Source organism: Lithohypha guttulata (genome assembly GCF_036872675.1).
Source record: "Lithohypha guttulata strain CCFEE 5908 chromosome Unknown scaffold_4, whole genome shotgun sequence".
In the NCBI taxonomy this organism is placed as follows: Eukaryota; Fungi; Ascomycota; class Eurotiomycetes; order Chaetothyriales; family Trichomeriaceae; genus Lithohypha; species Lithohypha guttulata.
This window is the reverse complement of record NW_027042753.1, coordinates 2,246,531-2,268,302: the sequence shown is the minus strand read 5'-3', so window position 1 is coordinate 2,268,302 and position 21,772 is coordinate 2,246,531. Positions and strand designations below refer to the sequence as shown.

The 21,772-nt window shown below is 49.6% G+C and overlaps 9 protein-coding genes across 9 annotated transcripts; 4 read left to right on the top strand and 5 right to left on the bottom strand.

The window, feature by feature from the left end:
- Window positions 1-150: 150 nt before the first annotated feature.
- Window positions 151-984, top strand: LTR64_005972 (uncharacterized protein; the record flags this gene model as incomplete). Its single annotated transcript, XM_064900307.1, has 1 exon — window positions 151-984. The coding sequence occupies one exon, from the start codon at window positions 151-153 to the stop codon at window positions 982-984; it is 834 nt and encodes a 277-aa protein (XP_064753619.1).
- A 376-nt stretch (window positions 985-1,360) lies between these two features.
- LTR64_005971 (uncharacterized protein) lies at window positions 1,361-2,518 on the bottom strand (the record flags this gene model as incomplete). The annotated part of the gene is made up of 2 exons (XM_064900306.1): window positions 1,361-2,038; window positions 2,102-2,518. 2 exons carry the CDS (start codon window positions 2,516-2,518, stop codon window positions 1,361-1,363), a joined length of 1,095 nt encoding a protein of 364 aa, XP_064753618.1.
- A 1,196-nt stretch (window positions 2,519-3,714) lies between these two features.
- On the bottom strand, window positions 3,715-5,721 carry LTR64_005970 (uncharacterized protein; the record flags this gene model as incomplete). The annotated part of the gene is made up of 1 exon (XM_064900305.1): window positions 3,715-5,721. One exon carries the CDS (start codon window positions 5,719-5,721, stop codon window positions 3,715-3,717), a length of 2,007 nt encoding a protein of 668 aa, XP_064753617.1.
- Window positions 5,722-6,489: 768 nt separating this feature from the next.
- Window positions 6,490-6,831, bottom strand: LTR64_005969 (uncharacterized protein; the record flags this gene model as incomplete). Its single annotated transcript, XM_064900304.1, has 1 exon — window positions 6,490-6,831. One exon carries the CDS (start codon window positions 6,829-6,831, stop codon window positions 6,490-6,492), a length of 342 nt encoding a protein of 113 aa, XP_064753616.1.
- A 3,576-nt stretch (window positions 6,832-10,407) lies between these two features.
- Window positions 10,408-11,241, top strand: LTR64_005968 (uncharacterized protein; the record flags this gene model as incomplete). Its single annotated transcript, XM_064900303.1, has 2 exons — window positions 10,408-11,077; window positions 11,105-11,241. 2 exons carry the CDS (start codon window positions 10,408-10,410, stop codon window positions 11,239-11,241), a joined length of 807 nt encoding a protein of 268 aa, XP_064753615.1.
- Window positions 11,242-11,320: 79 nt separating this feature from the next.
- On the bottom strand, window positions 11,321-11,861 carry PIN4_2 (Peptidyl-prolyl cis-trans isomerase pin4; the record flags this gene model as incomplete). Its single annotated transcript, XM_064900302.1, has 3 exons — window positions 11,321-11,505; window positions 11,582-11,684; window positions 11,745-11,861. 3 exons carry the CDS (start codon window positions 11,859-11,861, stop codon window positions 11,321-11,323), a joined length of 405 nt encoding a protein of 134 aa, XP_064753614.1.
- A 1,378-nt stretch (window positions 11,862-13,239) lies between these two features.
- Window positions 13,240-17,926, top strand: INO80 (putative DNA helicase ino80; the record flags this gene model as incomplete). Its single annotated transcript, XM_064900301.1, has 2 exons — window positions 13,240-13,368; window positions 13,430-17,926. 2 exons carry the CDS (start codon window positions 13,240-13,242, stop codon window positions 17,924-17,926), a joined length of 4,626 nt encoding a protein of 1,541 aa, XP_064753613.1.
- Window positions 17,927-18,759: 833 nt separating this feature from the next.
- Window positions 18,760-20,124, top strand: LTR64_005965 (uncharacterized protein; the record flags this gene model as incomplete). The annotated part of the gene is made up of 3 exons (XM_064900300.1): window positions 18,760-19,059; window positions 19,125-19,216; window positions 19,284-20,124. The coding sequence occupies 3 exons, from the start codon at window positions 18,760-18,762 to the stop codon at window positions 20,122-20,124; spliced, it is 1,233 nt and encodes a 410-aa protein (XP_064753612.1).
- Window positions 20,125-20,378: 254 nt separating this feature from the next.
- LTR64_005964 (uncharacterized protein) lies at window positions 20,379-21,422 on the bottom strand (the record flags this gene model as incomplete). The annotated part of the gene is made up of 2 exons (XM_064900299.1): window positions 20,379-21,340; window positions 21,419-21,422. The coding sequence occupies 2 exons, from the start codon at window positions 21,420-21,422 to the stop codon at window positions 20,379-20,381; spliced, it is 966 nt and encodes a 321-aa protein (XP_064753611.1).
- Between the last annotated feature and the right edge of the window lie 350 nt (window positions 21,423-21,772).

Sequence of the window (21,772 nt, the reverse complement as noted above, 5' to 3'; positions counted from 1 at the left end):
CACAACAGTGTGTCTGGCACGCCATATCGATTTTTGGAGTCTGACGATCTTGTATTGATGTGATGCCTCGAACACATCAGGGGTAGCCTCCGAGACCTTGAGCGCAGGAATACATCAAAGAAATCGCAGCATCTCAGAGAGCGGACCATCATGGCTTGGATACTGGTGACCCCATCCTCACGAGGCATTGGCTACGCCATGACCAGACACCTCCTCAGCAAAACACCCGACTCAATACCGATCGTCGCAACAACACGCGCCAAAGATCCCAAGGAAACCAAAGACAAGCTTCTGTGCGACCTCAAGCTCTCAAACGCCAGCTCCGACCGCTTAGACGTGCAACAATGCGACCTCCTTTCCGAATCTTCAATCACCGATCTAGCCTCCTACTGCCGCGATCGTTACCAACCCAAAGACAACAAGGAAGCCCATCTTCGTCTCGGCGTGTTCCTGTCTGGCCAACTATTTCCAGAACGATCACCTAGTCAAATCAACTACGACAATGCCCTGTCAACGCTCAAACTCAATCTTCTCACTCCGATGATGTTACTGAAGCACTTCCACGGCTTTCTTCCCAAAAAGTCTGCGAAGCTGGATACGATCGATGGCTTGCCTAGGTCAAGTGTTCTCGCTTTTCTTTCAGCTCGCGTAGGTAGCATTTCGGACAACAGTCTTGGTGGGTGGTATAGCTATCGCGCTTCGAAAGCTGGCGTTAACCAGCTTGTTAAGACCGGTGATTTATTTCAAAAGATACAGTCGAAAGAGAACGCGTGTGTAGTTGGTCTGCATCCAGGAACGGTAAAGACGGACTTGAGTAAGGAGTTTTGGAACAACGTGAAGAAGGAAAAGCTGTTTACTCCTGAGTACAGTGCTGAAATGCTATGTAAAGTACTACAGCAGGGTGGTAGTGGTGAGAAGGATGGAGGTATCGAAGCGTTCCGAGGACGGTGTTGGGATTGGAATGGCAAGGAAGTCCCACCCTAGAATCATGATGGGCGACAGACGTGTCGCACTCCCCGTGTCTTGCACAGTGTCGATGGTTGTCGAGGGTAGAGATTCTGAGAGGCAGATGCAGTACCTGCCCACAGCAGGATCACCACTGTTCTAGCACCAACACCCTGGGTGTGCAGTCTTACAAACAGTAGAGGATGAAGGTCACTTCACTGGAGTACTTACAAATAGCATGGCATCTTGACGAGTCAGAACGAAGAAGAGGTACAAACTGGATCCAAGAATTGTTGTTATTGACGACTATGGATAGTAAGGATAGACTATCGACGTGTTTTCCACCTCACCCACAACCACTTTCACTTGGTCGTCAAGAAGACTTCTTGTACCAAGCAGTAAGCAACAGTGTTGCTCAATACGTACCAAAGACTTGACGCCATAACGACATTGCCACTGTCCATGGTGACAACGGCATAGCCACTCTGCTTGCACCCGAGATCATACGATCATGCGACGGCGTCAATTCGGACAGGATCTCTGGGTGAGGATCTTTGTGAACGATATTCCTCGAATCACAAGTCTTTGCCTTGCCTTTGCCGTTACCACAGTCTTTGCAGAAGCGTTCCAAGTGATTGACCATCTTTTCAGCGAAAAGGCAGTGAGCTCTTGGCTGTGTGGTGAGCTTGTCAGCAGCCCTGTGACAGTCGGCAATAGCACCACGATGAGCAGATACAGCTTTGTGGCAGCCGTCTCTGTCAGCGAACCGTATAGGACCAAGACATGTACCTGGACCAGAGACGAGGCAGCCGCCGTGACTGATAACGTTGCTAGCTTCATATTTGACCAAACCTGGGAACTGGAAAGCGTTGTCTAGAGAGTATCCGAGACATTCAACAAGAGGTACTGCTTTCCAGCCTGGCTTGAGGTTTCGAAGAATGGCACGAGTCACGGCCACACTGTTTGAAGTTGTGTCGTGTTGGATGATGAACATGTTGCCATCTGCAGTCTTGCTGTTCATGGCACCGACAAGGTTGTGAGCTTGCTCTTCAGCTGACGGAGGAGGGTTCATCCAGTCGTTGCTGTCGTATTCCTAGTTGACAACGTGGTATCCGAGCTTGTTCATGTCTTCTCGGCAACCTCTGTTGCAAGCAACCATGGGAGCTCGCATGAAGGTAGGCATTTTGCCGACGACGTTGAGGATGGCTCGTTCGGTCTTTTGCATCTGCACTTTGCGTTCATGGGATGAGATGGCTGACATGTTTGGATGTGACCAGGTATGAGAGCCAATTTGATGACCTTCCATGATCATGCGTTTGACAACTGGAGTCCAGCCTTCATCGATTGAGCCACGGCCATTGAAGTTGCCGCCGAGAAAGAAAGTGCCACGAGCGTCGTACTCAGCCAAAACGTCGAGAATTTCGTGGGTTCGTGCTGCAGGACCGTCGTCAAAAGTTAAGGCGAGAGTCCTTGGCTTCTTGCATTGCTTGATAACAGCCGGGATCCTGTTGTCGTAGATGCGTTTGAAGTCAGCTGGAGAAGGACCCTTAGGTGTTTTGTTGCTATCACACATGCCAAACTTTTCTTGGCAGTTTCCAGGCACAGAACAGTAGGCCTCAGTTGTGCCACAGTAGCCTGCAACAGAGCAGCACATTTGTGCAGGACATTTGTGGTTCTTGTGCTCCTTGCCACAACGAAGATTCTGATTGGAAGTGAGGGGCAGGTGAGCAGATGTGAGTTGCAAAAGAGCAGTAAAAACTGCTAGGATGACCTTTGGGTGCATGTCTTCTATGGACAAGCAACTGGTGTCAACGACAGGCTGGAAGCAGTGAAGCTGATCCGGTATGGTATGGTAGTGCAATGTATGGGTAATTGAAAGAGAGCAATAGCCAAGATGAACGATAAGAATTATGCTGTAATTGGTGCTTGTGGAAGTGTGTGAGGAGTAGAAAGAAAGGATGGAAGTTTTCCGGAGCAGAAGAAGTTGAAAAAGCTCTTCTGAAGTGGGAGGCACCTGCCTTCAACTATCTCTTGCCATGCTCGGCCCAGTTGCAACCCTGATGACGACAATTGTATCGTTGCAAGGAGTATCAACGTGGCAGTCGCGACTAGATCTCTTCCGAAAGAAGTCGAGTGCAGAACGTCCTCAGCTCGTCAAAGATTCAAGTCGACTTGACTAGTTCTTGGCATCCCTCTATCAGCACTCAGGTGAATGTCAGACCACAACAATGTGAGTGTCTAACCTGAGGTGATGAGCTATCGATTAACTTCACTTCTTCTCGTGCATTTTACGCTTGCTGGCATGTCGTTAGTGTGCTCTTAGATAAGAATCTTCGAAAACCTCTGGAACAACGATCATCATCACGTATGCCTTGGTATGGTACCACAACCCGCGTTGACTTGTTTTGGGCAGCGTTCCTTCTTTCAAGAGAACACTTTGCAGTGGTTGTCCATCGGACTGATGATCGATGGTAGCGCTCCCGCTATGGTTACCAGAAAATGAGTGGATCTGTCAAAACGATCACAACGCCTTCTGAGCGAAGGGCTTGCAGGGGCTTCACCATTGTACGCCTACCACCTGATTAATATTGGTTCAGGAGCAGTTGAGCACGAAATACTTCGTCCAACCACATCCAGCGAAAGACTTCTCACGCTTCTCCTGCCATTTTCGGAATGCAACTTCAGGAAGAACAAGCAAACAATATAGCCAACTCAGACATGAATTCGTTCCATACGCCGTTTGAGAGCACCAGAAACCTGCCAGACCTTCTATGCCCCGTTCAATTTCTCGAAAGACTTTTCATGTTCCGTTGGGGTTGGTGGCACAGAGACAAAAGCATCCTCGTCGGCGTCCGATCGAACACTGCCCGTGGGCTTTTGCTCATTCAGCGAGATTGTCTGCATAGCCTCCAAAGGAATATTGTCCTCCTCAGTGGGTGGGTCGAAAACGACTCTGCTGTCAGTGAAAGTAATATCTTCGTTGGGCGCCGGACTAGTGACTACCAGATTTGGATCATGCATCCAACGATTTGGCAGAAGCACAAACTTGCATTCAAAGGTGTCTGTGAACTCTTTGCTATCGAGCTTGAAAAAGAAAGTTCCATCCTTCATTTCACCCCTCCTATCAACTTCCCAGTTGTCCATAGACGTTCGGAGTACGAGCTTACCTTCCGGCAGATTCTGAGCTGTCCTGAACTTCACAGTGAAAAAGGAGGGTTGTGGTGCTGACCTGCCAGGATTTCGCGGTGGCAAAGCTGGTGGTAAGGGTTTCGCAACCTGTACTACCCGAGGTCGAGCGATCGTTGAAACAGCTGTAGCAATTTCTGCATCGGAGTCTATGTCTGAGAAGTCTTCTTTATCGCTCTCGTGCTTTTCTTCTTGCTCTTTCAAATCTTCTGATATTGCAGCCTGGTGGATAGGATCATCTTCGTGTAATGCTTCTTTCAATGGGGGCTCTGTTCTAGGTCGAGGAGGAAGCTGTGGGCTGTCCTTTCCCATCGAGTCAGATCTCGAATCGAATTTGCTATCGGTCTTAATATCTTCGTCGCTAGCGGTTTGAGTAGCTCGGGTCACACTGTTCACACTTGTTGTGCTGTTCCTCCAACTGTCGGTCTTTCGTCTGATGCTGGAACCATCCAAACTCTGTCTGTAATTCTTGTAGATTGGACTGGTAGGAGCAGGATTGAACTCAAAGAGTTCGGCACTTGGTCGTAGATGCGTACCTGCTTCACGAATGGGTAGACCTTCGGCCTCGAGGGCTTTCACACCATAAGGGTCATCGTCGTCGGGTGCTGGAATGCCAAAGGTGGATCCAGTAAAGTCAACGTCGAGGTCGGCAGGAGATTCTCCAGAGGGTAATAAGCTTTCGTCGACGTTGTCGCCTTGAGCCGCTGCCAGAGTGTCCCATAGAATCTTGAAGTCTCGTACAGGTGGATGACGAACTTTTCCCGACAATATGTCTGCGCCACTGACCTGGTAGCCGTAGAACACCGCATTTTCGTCGGTTCTCTCAATAATGGCATTTCCCGCCAAAGCAATACCTGCATACAGTCCTCTGCTCTTCACATATGACCATACTGGTGCAGGCTTTTTGTGTATCTCCATATCCAATTCTCCGCCTGCGCCAACTGGACCAGCCACAACTCCTAGTTCTGCGCCCAGTGTAACTCTAGCATTTCTGGAGAAAGCATCCAACGCTTTGTAGCTGTTGATGACAAGGACACTATCGAATATATCCACTCCTATCAAGAAGCCAATACTCATATTTTGTATGTGTATACCACTCGGCGGGCTCCATTCTCTGGTCTCTGGGTGTCTTGCAACCACAACACCCGCTCCACCACTTCCACCGAGCACCCATCCTGTGCGCATTGTTGTGAATATAGCAAGTCCAACGGCATTTTGTATAACTTTTGCGGGTATCTTAACCAGGTTCCTTTGCCTTCCTTTCGGCGTGAAGCGCTCCTGACGGTCTTCCGACGCTTTCTGTGCAGCATCCTCCTCGATCTGATCGTAGAATCCGTCCCTGCAGAACGTCCGTAGGATTCGTGCGCACTTCTCACATTCTTTGTCGAGAGTCGTTGGCCAAAATGCTTCGCTGCCTACCTTGTTTGACAGTCGATTAACGGGAGCACCTAACTTGTCCACGACTGCGTAAGCTTTATTGAACCCTGGAAGTAAAGCTTTGTTGTAGGCAGTGTTGCCATATCCTTTCGTCTTCTCCCAAAATGTAGGCTGGGGCGCTTGCCAGGTCGAGGACGAGCCTGGCTGCGCCATTCTGACAGGCAAGAGAGCTCTAGCCCTGCAGCCTTCGGTAGGCAAACGATATCTGGTCAAATCACTTATTAGGGTGTAAGCAGCACAAACCCGGCAACGAAATTAGGACAGTGCACGCAGTTGCGTGATCCGCAATCCTACAGCTTGCGGAGAGAAATCATACAAGCTCCATCCGAAATATATATCAACTCAAGTCGTCCGATGCGAGGATGAGATGGCCCATGCGAGCAAGCCGCACCATATCTGGTACAACAAAATATTATCTTTCCGCTGTGAGCCGACTGCAAGGCACACCACTGCCTATACAGTCAGCAGGTCTGAACGAGTGCCAGATATTCAGGTGTCATTATTGCTCCGAGATTGTAAGCCTAAGCTCCACCAAACTAATGCAAGGAATTACGACTCTCCCGTATCAACACAGATGAGGACGTAGACATTGCCTTCAAAGAATCTGAACTGCATCAGGTATATAACAATTCTACTTAGCTTGTCGAATATGTCTGAGGAATCAAGGATCAAAAGCTTGGTATATGTGTAACGTCTGTGTCCGAATTTACAGACTGGTGAACGAAATCATACAACAAAGACTATGTACTGAACCGCTTTTTACGCTTGCACAAAAATCATGCTAGACATCGCCGCAGATATGAGACTGGTTCTCATCCTTGAGCGAGAGCACCCACCCGACACGTTGATTCGCGTATCTTCATCTCCGTCCTGAAGTAGTCTCCCCACTTCTTGCGATAGCTCAAATGACTGAACAAAGTATTAAAACAATAGATCCAAACAGCAGCAGCAAGCCAGCGCACCCAAGAGCGCGGCACAGCACCCTTCTCCAGCACCTGGCCCTTTCCTGTTGTCCACATAGCCCTGAGGTGGCATGCCTGGCTGTTGCTGATATTGCATGCCTTGCATACCTTGTGGTGGACCGTAATAGCTATTCGGAGGACCATAACCCGGACCACCTTGATATTGTTGCCATTGACCTTGTCCTTGCGGTTGCTGCCACTGCTGCGGGAATGGGCCAGCGTCGTAGTGTTGCTGTGCTGGAGCCGGATAACTAGGGGGCAAGCCAGCAGGAGGGTTGTATTTGTTCTGACTTGGATCCATTGCGAGCAAGTCGATCTAGGTAGTTGGTTGTCGCGATGCGACGAGGGTTGTACTTCCGATACGTGTATGTGGTGGTACGAATTCCTCTGTCAGCGGCAAAGTTGTTCTTCTTGACTTCCGATCGCTCGATATGGTGAAACGATGACTACGTGCGGTATTGCTAGTATTTTGCAGTGTTATTGAGGGTGATGAGAATTGCGAGATGCGATGTGAATGGAAAGGAAGAAAGACAAGGAGGCGTGGGCTCAAGGCGCAGGTGACCGAGGCCAGTAAAGTGTCATTTGAGCTCGTATTGCGCGTCGCAGTCATTCAGCTCACCAGAAGAGAACACCAAGCTTTCGCATTCGTAATGCCGAGCCACACTCCTTTCGTAATTCTCTCCAATAGTCAATTGCCAACACCGGCAAACGAGAACTTTCCTGTGGGTTCATGATCAAGTACTATAAATCTGTCACGGCTATTTGGCGGTGCGACTCCATACCAAATGTTCAATGGCGGCACGGCCAAAAGCTGTTGTTAGGTGTCGGGCAATATTTCTTCAGCCTTTGCACGTATTGACCAATTCCCTGTTTGCAGGAGGCAGATCTACTGATATACTGGTTGTGCATGTTTCTGGGAAGTGCTTTTTGCAGCTGATTCTGACGCCCTGTAAACCACCACTTCGGCTACCACATAAGAAATCAATTCGGAGTGTACGGACACATGTTTCACACGAATTCAGAACACCCAATTTTATGTATTGTATACACCGGAGCACGGCTCATCTTTACCTTTTGAAACCGAACCGTCCTCACCTATAACCCGGATGTGGCAAAAGGTCCAGGAATGCAGTGTACACATATGCAACAGCTGGAGAATTGCAGCCTGTCTTTTGTAGACGCCTACCGAGTCCTCAAAAATGTCCACACTCCCATGTACGCGTACCATTTCTATCATCTGCTTCTCCAACAAGCCGGTCAACTCATTGATGTTCCGCCAGAGAGACTGTGCAGAATGCCATAAGGACCACATTCGTCGTTGCAGGTCGAGATAAAAGATGTGATATGCAGCTCAATCCGGACGACAGAGTATAGCCCATTGACAGAATTCAACGCAGCTGGATATTCCCGAAAAGGTGAGATTGCGTTGCACTATTTAATTGTCTGTGTTCCTGCAAGAGAACTCGTCATTACGTTGGGGGATCTGTATGTGTTTAGGTAGGAACCCCTCGACCATACACGCCTCGTTATGTTCTTGGATACGTGCTGTCTCAACCAGCTACACAGCCTCGGGGAATGGTCGAGAGCCACAAGTTCATCGCCAGAAGTGAACATTAATTTTGTGTTGGATCGTCAATATGCAAATTATGCAGCGTCACAACAAGGTCGCTTCTGATGATGCTTGTGCAGACGGAGGCACTCGTGTGGGTTTCTGGCTATTCATTGCTATGGCAGTCCCTCGCTTACACTAGGATGTCGCCCATCACAGCATCGTCAGACGCTACCTCATCTCGGCCATCTTCCTGGATGCAGTGATCGACCATCACAACACCGACAATACCGACAATACCGAACAGGAGCATATCGACCATGTACACGATTGCACGGTCACTGTGCATTTGGACCGATACTCATGCCAGCTATGGTGCTGCTTCAGTTAAATACCAAACCTTTGTGAAGAGTACGATGTACCACCACCTTCCCGCAGGGCCGATCCACACTTGTGACACGTAATGTCGCGAAATAAGCTGTACAACACCGCAAAAATCCTGGCGTAGATGATGGTCTTTGATTTGTGAACGCAGATCTTGTCGCACGCCACGTTGGCTCGGGTATTTCCTGAAGTCAGTTGGGACTCGTCTTCCACACTGTAGCACGCCAACTTGACCATACTCGTTGCAGCTGGTAGGACGCGCTTCAGGGTGATATTTGAACCAATTGAGCTTAACACGGCCCCACGTTGTTTACCACGGTACTAGCCGATGTACTGATGCAGTATGCTTGTTTAATCGGCATGTTGTCTCGAGAGAGAAAAGACATGAGACCCATAAATCAGGTCGATTAATATCGGCAGAAGGAATAACCCATGGACGAGCCATTTATCTCTACTCTATGCAGATTTACATTATCGCACTAGCATCCTTGCTAGAGCATTCCTTTACAGCACATCGGCCTGAGGGATGATATACGCGAAGCTGACCAGAGTGTATGCGAGAATGCTTACGAGAGACCAACAAAAGCTCTTGCTTCAACACATACTCGTACAACAAACGTAACAGACTGACGACAAGAACAACATGTATATCACAACCCAAACCTTCTCTCCCACATCCCACGTCTACAAAAGTGTAACGGCCATGACTACGGAAGTATCGCCCACAATTCAAGGTGTGAGATCCGATGCCGCGCGTGAATAAGCTCCAGGACCTAAGCAGGGATAGGCTCACAAAGAATCTGGATGGAGGTGGGTGCGATCACCGGGCTTCTCAACTTGTGCTGGCATCGTATGCTAGGCAAACATGCCTCTATCTCATCCCATGTCCGTCTTCTACTTTCCTGGGTTGAAAGTCGATGTCGTTATCTCATGTCGCGGCTGACAACTTTTAGTGCTATGAACTATTCCTGCCTAGCACCATCCTTGTACGCACATCATTAACACGTGCTTCGACTTGTGCTGAGAAGTACCGAGTTCTTCTCGTCTTTAGGTACCTTTTCCCGGTGTCTAGCTCGAGGCAAGCAGGAAAGTATCCTTTATCTAGTAGTCCACCACTACAGCTCAGGTCTCCACGTTCTGAGGAATCACCCTCTCACACCACGGTATTTGCGAGAGCAAGAACGGAGCCCATTCACCTGAACTTAATTCACCTGCGCTTCGACGGACTGCTTTATCATCGTCGTCCATCTGCATACGCTCTCACCTCTCTTTTGCTTCTTTCGTTCTCAGCAGGCACCTACGAAATGAGCGTTTTCATTTGGCACGTCTTCAGCTGGGCCGGTAAGATCAAGGGTGCTCACCCTCTGTGAGAGAGCTAGGTGGGCTCTTGTCGGGTAAGTACTGCACGTCAATCTGATAAGCAGTATTGCTAACCAAGCAAAAAGTGCCATATCGACAGCACCTCGGCCCGGTCTGCTGTACAGTATACACCGACGAAATTGACTGTCAAAAGAAGAGATAGATCATACCAACATCAAACAATCTCCGCGAGAGTAGTCTTTAGCGATACTGTCCCAAACAAGATTGAGCGAGAAACCCCAACAGCAGTCTGGGATGTTTGCTTCACATGCTCTCCCTCCTCCCTCTACCTTCGGCCATGAACATCCCCCACTCCGCATCACATCCGACTCAGCTCGCCCTCAGCCACAAGGGGGATGCCATTATCAAAATTCAGCTGGACAAGGCGTAAGATGCCGCTGTCAAACTTACCAGCACAATCGCAGTCTGCCAGGAAACACGTGTGACTGCGGACACTCTGCGTGCTACCACTCACAGGTGAATGACGAGAGAAGACTATCGCCTGACCGTATTGTCAGCGCACTGGCAGAGAAAGTCAGAAAACTCGAAGATATCGTGGTCAAAGAAAGGGAGACACGAAACAACATGGCGTTACAAGAACGACAGAGTTGGGAGAGAGAAGTCCGATTGTTGCGCGAAGCACTGGCACCGTTTTACCATAGCGAGTCCGAGATGAGAAGAAGACTTGCGCAACTTGAACATAGATCCCTCAATAACGATGAAGACCATTTCCAACTCAAAGAAAGAATATCGGCTATTGAAGAGGTTAACACAAGCCTTGAACGTCGTATGCAACAGTCCGGATCGTCGCAGCCCAGAAAGCGGAAAGCGAGTCTCGACCATGAGACGGTCATAGTAATGTCACCAGAATCAAATTATACATACTCGTCGTCCTCGATTGCGAGCGACACTACATCCATTTCTACGCAAAGATCTCCACAACCACCATCGCCTATCAGCTTGCCTGTTCCTATTGCAATGACGGTGGCATCGCCGAGATCAAGCGGAGTGTTGAACTTGAAGCCGAAACTACCACCAGAGCTTGTTTATCCTGGCCAGCTTACACAGCAGCTGGATTCTGATATCGAACCCAGGTCGAGCGGTTTTTTGTCACTGGATCTTACGGAACGTCTCAGGAGGCATAAAATAAGCCCAAATCCAGCCGTGGTACTGCCTGGAATTGTTTCTGGGCTGAATCACATCTACCATAAGAGTCCTAGCACGATTTCAAGTGGACTTCCATCACCTCCGCATAGTAAGATACCCTCAAGAGCGCTTCCAGTATCCGGTTTGTTGTCCACTGGCACTAGGAACGACAAGGAAGCTCGCTCACCTAAGCGGCACAAGCAACAAAGTGATGGAATGCTTGCGCTAGAAATACTTGCCAACGCTACAGTTCAGCAACCCACCGTCCATTGATGTCAAAGTCAATATCTCGTCGCTCAGTCAGTCGATTCCTGTTCTTATTTTCGACCTTCAACCATTATGATGTGGTACCTTACAGCGTCAGCGTGCGGTGTTCTAGCACAGAGCATAGCGAAGGAGTCGTTCGTTTTACATACCCAAAATTTGTTTTGACTTCTCCTATCTTGGGGTTGTTGACGGTGCTTGGCTCAAGATCATATGCCACCTTCTCAAAATCCCCATGTAGAGCTCCTCGAGTCTTCCAGCCCAAAGACCCACCTACTCCGGTAGTTAGACCATTTCGACTATAGATTGAACACCATATAGGTATTTCTTCGTGGTGGCAATCACTCACCTTGTCGTGCCTTGTCCTCAGAAAACTCACGTGCTACATCGTCGAATTTAGTGCCGTCCCTGATTTTGGCAAGAGCCTCTTCCTTCTTCGCATGTTTCTCGCACTATCGCAGCATGAGCATACGAAGTGGTGCAACAGACTGTACTTGGAGTAGTATGCTCACCAGGATATGCCGAACGTTGATAGATTGTGCACCTTTCTGTTTGCTGCTACTTCCACTGTCGTCATCGCCAGCGTCCTTCGACTTCTTGCTGCCACTCTTGTTCTTTGAAGGTGGCATTCTGGCAAGTAGTCGTGGATCACTCGAGCGCTGCTGTATCAGAGTGGGATGAAAGTACTATTTTTAGGCAACTCAATCGACACATACACAAGCTACAATAGTTAACACACTACCTCTGCGTAGTCATGCTCTGGAAGTGTCTTGCAGTACGTGAACTTGCTTATCGTCAGGTTGCCTCTTAACCCCTGCAAAAATCCTGCGTTATGCGGAATGGCCTTGACTCAGCTGATGGATGACCTGGACTGCAGGTGCAGGTGCGGCACCAAAGGCATCGCGCTCGATGGAGCACCTCATCGGTCCCGTGCAGCTAGTGGCTTGGCTACTGCAGTGTGAGAGCAGTCGATCCACTTCTTAGCCTTCAGTGAACAGGACTCGCATCCTTGATGTGAGTGGCAGATCTGGCACACGGCGCACATAACCGATCGAGGGCTCAAAGGGGCTTTTCTAAATGACAAAAAAAGGTTGGATAGAAGCATTGCGCGGGTATGAGAACTCCTAAGAGCATTGCCTCAGCTACGGACATGGTTATAGCGACAACAATGGGCCTCAATCGTCAAAGAAGCCACGCGCTAATCAAACACTGGCTTGATCTCGAATCATATTTCGATGGTTGTGACGAGCAGTAGATGGAGTAGGCCGACTTGTAGAACAGGCTGCGTAGATCATCAACCGACCGCAATAATCGCTCTCTTTCTCTTCATGCCATCGCCATCCAACCTGTATCAACACCGTGGTCGTAAAATAGCCTTAACACGCTCAATCCGTGGGTGTCGCGTCGCATTCACTGTCACAACCCGATTAGAATTGCGGATCGGATTGCCGGGAGCAAGATACTTTGTTGCTGAGAGGTTATCGTTACGAATCGACAACACTGCGCACGAGTTGTGAAAGAGTACCAGTTGTGATAGTGCCATCCGAAGAGCAACGAAGTCAAATCGAAACGAACTAGTTCAAAGCATAGCGATCATTTGAATAGGTCCGAAAAGAGTAGAAAGGAGCACATAATTGAAGGAGTATGGTTGGCGGGGTCGATAACGGACTGCATCTATAGAGACTGACATAAACCCCGTGGTCGAGCTGTTCAGGTTCAAGTTGTGGACGCCAGACGACCCGTCAACTTAAGATGGAACGACCCCATGATTCACCACTAATTCGCCAACGGCCAACGTATGATTACTATCGCTCGCCAAGTCAACTTCAACGCGAACCTCACCCAATTCATCCTCAAACGTTCCTCCCGAGCCCCAATTTAAGGTCACCAGTACAACCACCTCTATCGACACTCCATGGAAGACAAGCTGGCGTGCCTGGCTACCACCAGCCCATGAGCCCAATTTATCAGAGACCCTTTTCGTCGCCTGAACATCATCGCAGCACGATGGCAAGTCCATATGAGATACACGCCCATCCAGGGAGTCGGCAAGGCTCCTTGCATCAGTCGCCCATCTTAGCAAACGGGTCGACGCGGGAACCTCCAGCTGCAGAGACGCGTCCACTATCCCAAGGAGTAAGTGACAGACTTGTCCACAAACAAAGACTGGCCAGGCAGACGCTGACACTCCCTACAGAAGCCCGATCGCATAAGCAACCCAATGTCCTTTGCAAGTATCCTCTCCTCTAATAACCACGAACCATCTCCTCCCAAACAATCCCCTGCACAAATACCACGACCGCTACCACCGCCCCAAAGTCCTATCAAGTTGGAACATCCAATGGAAACCAACTCGGCGATGCCTACCATGGCATCGCCAACCTATAGAACCAATGGATTCGTGCCCAACATAGGACCTGAACCAGCGCAGCTGCGCGTGGAACCAACAATACCAGACAAGCCTAGATACGTGATGACTAAAGCTGAGAAAGAGAAATTTGCGGCTGCCATCTCTAGCATCGACGAAGCAGAATTCAGTGACGAGGACGCACCAGGTTTCTACGAATACAAACTGAGGTACATCGAGCGTACCAAGAAGCGTGCTCGTGACGTCGATATCCACGAGGGCTCCAAGAAGAGGAAGAGACGCGTCTACCTGGTTGATGAGCTCATAATCCCTGTTGCTGCACACGTTGCTGAGTCCAAGGCGCGCTTCGCAGAACAATATGGTGCTGAGTGTGCTAAGGAAATCAACGATCGTGATGTTGAAGATGAGAAAGAACGCAAGAAAGACATGCAACGCAAGCGACGACGTGAGCAACAGATCAAGAACGAAGAGCAAAGACTGGCTGATCTGCAGCGTCAGCAACAGGACACTGACGATCCAGAGGAAGCCCTCAAATTCAGCAAGCAGATTCAGAGGTCGAAAGATAAGCTATTGCGTACCGCAGAACTACTCGGAGGAGGTGGTCAAGATGAACTTGAAGTACCTCCTATGGCACTGAATTTGGAGGGTGGTACTACATCGTCCTTCCATCTGGACTCGGAAGAGCCTACAGAGCCTCCAAGGAAGAAAGTCAAGGGCATGAATGGCGCAGGGAACAGACCAAAGAAATCAAAGGAAAAGAAACAGGCTGAAAAGGACGCTGCTGAGGCTGCTTGGGCTGCTGGCTGGCTCGAGAGTCAACAGTTTGAGTCGTCTGAAATCCCGATTACACCGAGGGAGGAGCCCAGGCCTCTTGTCTCAAAACCATCGAGGAAGCCAAGGTCCGATATCATCGCCGTTGTCAATTACGACTCCAAAGGCTACCAACAACTTGTCGAGCAGATCACAAGAGATATGGCTAGAAAGGATGTGCCGAAAGTCTTCAAGATCAAGCAACAATCGATGACTGTCAAAATTGATAATGCTCGCAAAACTGCCATTCTAGCAAGCAAACAAGCCCGAAAGTGGCAGGAACGAACCAACAAGAGCATGAAGGATACACAGGCTCGTGCCAAGCGAGTGATGCGAGAGATGATGTCCTTCTGGAAGCGGAACGAACGAGAAGAGCGCGACCAGCGACGATTAGCTGAAAGAAAGGAGATCGAGGATGCCAAGAAGGCTGAAGCTGACCGAGAAGCTAACAGACAACGCCGAAAGCTCAACTTCTTGATCTCGCAGACCGAGTTGTATTCGCACTTCATAGGCAAGCGGATTAAGACTGACGAAATCGAACGAGCTACGGACGATCCAGATGTGGCCTCATCTGCAGAGAAGATTCAAGACACCGATAAGAAGCACGAGATCAATCTGCCCCCGTCTGTGGCCGACATGACTGGCAAGACAAAAGTTACCAACTTTGAGGATCTCGATTTCGACGCTGAAGATGAAACTGCTCTACAGGAAGCTGCTATGGCCAATGCTCACAATGCGATGGAAGAAGCTCGAGCTCGAGCTAAGGCCTTCGATGGAGACGATGATGACGATCAGATGGCTGCCATGGACAATAGTGACATGAACTTCATGAATCCAACGATGGCTGGTGATGTCGAGGTTACCCAGCCCAAGATGCTCACAGCACAGCTCAAGGAATACCAACTCAAAGGTTTGAACTGGTTGGTCAACTTGTACGAGCAGGGCATCAACGGTATCCTTGCAGATGAGATGGGTCTCGGCAAAACCATACAGTCTATATCTGTCATGGGTTATCTAGCAGAACAACACAATGTGTGGGGTCCTTTCCTGGTGATCGCGCCGGCCTCCACTTTACACAACTGGCAGCAAGAGATCACTAGATTCGTTCCCGACCTCAAAGTCTTGCCATACTGGGGTAATGCCAAGGACCGTAAGATTTTGCGAAAGTTCTGGGATCGAAAGCACATCAGCTATAACAAGGAGTCAGAGTTCCACGTTCTGGTCACATCATATCAACTCGTTGTTCAAGACGCTCAATACTTCCAGAAAGTCAAGTGGCAATACATGATCCTTGACGAAGCTCAGGCTATTAAGTCCTCTCAGAGCTCGAGATGGAAAGTCTTGCTCAGCTTCAACTGTCGAAACCGACTCCTCCTCACGGGCACACCTATCCAGAACAATATGCAGGAACTATGGGCCTTGTTGCACTTCATCATGCCAACTCTCTTCGATTCTCACGATGAGTTCAGTGAATGGTTCTCCAAAGATATCGAAAGTCATGCACAGAGTAACACGAAGCTCAATCAAGATCAACTACGACGTCTGCACATGATACTGAAACCTTTCATGCTTCGACGTGTCAAGGCTCATGTGCAGAAAGAGCTCGGAGATAAGCTCGAGAAGGACATCTTCTGTGATCTCTCCTATAGACAACGTGCGTACTATGCCAATTTGAGGAGCAAAATCAGTATCATGGATCTGATCGAAAAGGCCAGTATGGGTGATGACCAGGACGCTGCAACCTTGATGAACTTGGTGATGCAGTTCCGAAAAGTCTGTAATCACCCTGATCTGTTCGAGCGAGCAGACACTGTCTCGCCGTTCTCAATGTCGTCGTTTGCCGAGACTGCCTCTTTCATGCGCGAAGGGTCCTTCGTACAGGTGGGCTACTCAATCAAGAACCAGATTGAATACGATCTACCTCGAATATTATCCAATGACGAGCGACTCGACATCGCAGGACCCCACAATCAGCGAGCAGGATTCCTCAAGTATGCGACACAAAACATGTTCAACATATTTGATAGCGATCACGTTGCGAAATCAAGCTGCGAGGATGGTGCCTTTTCGTTCCTGCGCTTTGTGGACATGTCAGCTGGTGATGTGAGCAAAGTCGCAAAGATGGGTCTTTTCGACCGTGCTATCAAGCTCAAGTCTGAAACCCGACGAGCCCTAGATCTTTTCGTCGACGAGGGTTACGAATCTGAGGAGAAGCATCTCCCAGCCCACAGCTTGTTCAACATTGTCAACACTTCTTCAGGAGGATCGTTGAAAGACTTGGAGACCAATTCAAACCTGGCCCAGCTGTGCAATATCAGTACGCGAGCATTAGTTGATGAAGGCTTCACGACATTTGAATCCGCAGCACGATCGCTTGTTTGTGCCCCTCCTATCGAGGTGAGTGCGCTTGACCAGTTCTCCAACATCGAAAGACAGAATGTCATGTTCAATACCAAGATACGGAATGCGCTCTTTACGATGGAGGAGTCTGTTGAGCAGAAGCTGCTGGAAAACGACGTTGATCCGCGAAACTACCCTCCTTCGAACATGTATCCAGCACCAGCGTCGGAAAAAGCGCGCTTCACATCCATCTCAGTTCCTTCAATGCGTCGCTTCGTTACTGATTCAGGAAAACTTGCCAAGCTGGACGAGCTGCTTCGACAACTCAAGGTTGAGGGTCATCGTGTCCTCTTGTACTTCCAGATGACTCGCATGATTGATCTGATGGAAGAATACCTGACCTACCGCAATTACAAGTACTGCCGTTTGGACGGTTCTACCAAACTAGAGGATCGTCGAGACACTGTGCACGATTTCCAGACTCGACCCGAAATCTTCATCTTCTTGCTCTCTACTCGAGCTGGTGGTCTCGGAATCAACTTGACAAGTGCTGACACAGTCATCTTCTACGACAGCGACTGGAATCCTACCATCGACTCTCAAGCTATGGATCGTGCTCATCGACTTGGCCAGACCAAACAAGTAACGGTCTACCGACTCATCACGCGTGGCACTATCGAAGAGCGTATCAGAAAGCGCGCCATGCAGAAGGAAGAAGTGCAACGTGTGGTTATCACAGGTGGCGACGGATCAGGAGTCGATTTCAATACTCGATCTCGTGGCGAGAACAGAACAAAGGATATCGCCATGTGGCTGGCTGACGACGATCAAGCAGCAATCATCGAAGCAAAGGAGAAAGAACGTGACGCCAAGCAAGAGGAGAAGGGCGAGAAAAAGATGTCCAAGAAGGCGCTTGCTGCCGCAGGTGCTGCTGAGAGACGCCGAGCGAAGCTAGACATGGAGAGTCTGTACCATGAAGGTGAAGGGAATTTTGATGATCAGTCTGCGAAGGCATCTGGTGATGCGACGCCTGTTCCCTCGGTAGCTGAGTCTCCCGCGCCCAAGAAGAAAGGTGGTCGTACTGGTGTTGGAAAGAGCAAGAAGGCGAAGACTGCAGCGCAGCGACTTGCTATCGTTGATGCAGCTGGTGATCTGGGCATGGGTGGTGGGAACTAGGGAGGATGGCTGTGTTGCTACAGCTTTCTACCATGACCACCAGGAAGTTGCAGCTAAGCAGAAGGCCTGTTTCAAGTGGATTTTCATGATGATTAAAGCGTTGTGAGAACAGGCAAGGCGTTCTATACACACAGGATGGCAGTACAGGCAGAAGGTACGGATCACCCACGGACGTGTACATCAGCCCCCTTTGAGCGCGTATTTGATATTCATGTACTAGATAGACATCGCGTTTTAGAGCCCGTGATGGACCTCGACTCAATGTATTGTATTTGTCATTCTTCGTTGTGCGAGATTGAAAGACTTGCTGACACCGCTGATGGCTGGGAAGGTCGAAAAACACGTATCGTTACTCCGTACTGGTCTCTTACTCGACGCGATCGAATTCGTTGTTCGGCAACCAGAGGAGGATACCTGAACATTTCGAGGACCATCCCCGCATGCTACAAAAGTCAGAACCAGAGGACTCGTATTTCTCCTCTTTCCATCTCGAGGAGAGTACGTGTCTGTTCCCATACACGAACGCTGCCCCTCTCACATTCATCTTTGGCTTTCTCCAGATCTCCGAATGAGATCGAGGTACTCGTACATGTAGAGTTCAGAAGGGATAGCCGCAGCGAGGTCTGGTCGTTACTCCTCACGATCTGGGAGTCTGCGACCAATTCCATGTAGAAGATTAACACGATATCTCACCTTTCTTCTACCCCTTCCCTGCAAACCAGCTTGATATTCCCAGCTTGAAGAACCGAGCATAGAGTGAAATACTAACACTCACTGACCACCGTGCTCCTAACTTGCTAACAACAGAGCCATTTACAAATCAAACAGCCACCATGGCTAAGATCAAGACCACTGCGGTCCAGGACCTCAAGACCCAGATCGATGCCGCGACCGCTGAGCCTGCCGAGAACATCCCCGGCGTCGTCTATGTCGCGGTCAACAAAAAGGGTGAAATGATACTCGAGCACGCTGCAGGAAAAGCAGGCCTGAGAGTGGACGAAGATATGACCCTCGACCACTCCTTCTGGATCGCAAGTTGCACCAAGATGATCACGGGTATTGCTTGTATGCAACTTGTCGAGCAAGGAAAATTGGCACTTGACGATGGAGACTTGGTTGAGAAGCTGGCACCTGTAGGTTGCCTCCAACAAGAGCCGAGGGCACTACCCAGAACGAATTGCTAACAGTAGCGAAACAGGAACTCAAAGAGGTTCAGGTCTTCGACGGCAAGAACCTCCACCCAAAGAAGAGACAAATCACCCTGCGAATGCTGCTCTCCCATACGGGCAAGTACTCCCCAAAAGGCACATCAAGCTAGCTACCCAACTAACACCCTCCCAGCCGGCTTCGCATACAGCTTCTTCGACCAACGCGTCCAAGACTACTACGGCGCCGGTGGCATCAACGAGTTCTCCGGCCTCCCCTACGACTACCTCTCCCAACCTCTCGTCAACCAACCCGGCGAAGTCTGGGAATACGGCATCAACATCGACTGGGCCGGCATCCTCGTCGAGCGCGCCTCAGGCAAGAAACTCAACGACTACTTCCAAGAACACATCTTCCAGCCCATGGGCATCACCCACATCAACATGTTCCCCACCAAGGACATGCTTTCAAAATTCGCGTACATGCACGACCGCGATGCAAAGGGGAACGTCCACCGCCGCAATGACGGACATCTAGCGCGGGCACCCCTGATCGCTCAAACTCAAGCTGACCGAGACGCTATCTTCCAGCAAGGTGGGGCGGGATGCTACGCACGACCGAACCAGTACGCTCAGATCATCGCCATGCTCCTCAACGACGGCACACATGCCCCAAGCGGCGCACAGATCCTCAAAAAGGAGACCGTGGACGCCATGTTCACGAACCAGATCCCCGACATGCCGAATTTCGGCCGTCAGGCCATCAACCCGCCTAAACCAGAATACTCAAACGCCTTGCCCGAGCTCTACCCGGAACCACATGAGATCCCTCAGGGATGGGGACTGACCTTCTTCTTGCATTTGAAGGATTCTGCGGTCCATAGCCAGGGAACAGGTTGGTGGGCGGGATTGTCGAATTTGTTCTGGTGGGCGGATCGACAGAGGGGTGTGGGTGGGATGATTGCGACGCAGATTTTGCCGTTTGGTGATCTGAAGGTTATGGGGCTTTGGGGACAGGTTCAGGCTGGAATTAACGCGGCGCTGGAGGATTGACTGGATGAAGGGGATGGTCGTGCGAAACTGTAGTATAGTTGTGATAGCTGCCACGAGTTATTTGCATTAAAGAACCATAAGGAAGAATGTCGTGTTATCGACGCTTCAAGACACTGGAGCAGCAAATGTAATACTTCGTGACCTTTAGAAAGCGTCAATTTTTCTTATGTTAGCTCATGATAAGTAGCTCAATCGCTTCTGTTCGGTGGGATACCATGTCTTTGGCATGTCTCATAATCACGTATATTGTAAGCTCAATACTCAAGCTCATCTCTCATAGCAACATTGAAAGAGCCTGACACAGACACGCCATTAGCGGCCGTGCGTTCATCACCGAACATCCAGGCTTCTTCATCAGCCTCTTGAACTCGCTTGCTCAAGCTTGTCATTATCAAGCCCAGCAGCTCATCCTTGTCGGCTGAATTCAACGTTGCTCCTACCCCACCCATCCTGGGTAGACTTCCTGCTTTGTTGTGCCTCTGCTCAGCCTGACCTTTCGTGGTGATTCGTGCCTTACCACGTGTTCTAGCCGAAACTCCATTTTCAGGGGGCGTCTCTAGCGACAGCGACGATGATGAATCAGGCAGTACAGCTGTTCGAGCCTTAGCTCTCTGCTGGGATTGCATTTCGCTGAGTATGCTTTCAATCTTTTCATAATCTCTGTAGTCATTGCCGTCGGCAGATGTATCTATTAACTCATGTAGTCGGGTTTGACGAGAAGACAGGCCACCAATTAGTGAGGACGAATGCAGGTCTAGATCGTGTTGACTTGCATTTGCTCGTTCGAGAGACTTCATCCTTCGCCAGCCAACAGCGTGTTCATCTGGGTCATCTTCGTCGTCTGTATCCTCTTCGTCTTCACCCTCCTCCTCTTCGTCACCTTCAGGCAGTCGTGAGGGCAATTTTGGTATTGCTGGCAGCTGTGGTCGACCCGTTGTAGGATCTAGCGTTATGATTGAGGCGTTCGTGTTGGAATATAGTTGTGACTTGGTAGGCGATAGCGATCTCGTTGGCGGTAATCGAGGCGCATAAACATTGCTCAGAGGCCGTTGTTGGTCTGGCAGCTGATAGAATTCCGCTGGAACATTATGACTCGTTGAGCCCATCGCCTGGAACGGATCAGGCATTCGGTCTGTGGATGCATTTGGGATTGTACCAGCGGGACGTCGTGACAGATGTGAACTGAACAAGTTTCTTCTCAAGGTTGGTGGTACTTCTGGATTGGGTGCAGATCTCGAAAGAGCAAAAGTGGGTGAAGCCGAGGGTTCTTGAAGCTGTATGTTTCCATTCTGACGCATGCTGAGAGCAATACCAACAAGCAGGAACGCGACTCGATATTAGGCAGTCGCGTACCTCTCCAGGTCGATGTTTCTGCACCTAATTACACGCGACGAAATAGGTATCCAAGGTCTTCCGGGCACATCGGCAGCTCTCTCCGTTTCGCATCCAATCCCTGTGACATTCCTCGTCCTAGAAGCGCCCTAGTACGGCACTCTTGAGCTATATCGTAATCCCAAACAAATGACTGAGTGCTGGGCTGTACCACAGAATATACAGTAATCACCCAAGACCCACGTGTGCTTTCGAGCGGATCCTTGCTATATTCACGAGTGGGGAACCCTCTGCGAGGCAAAGCTTATCGACGCTT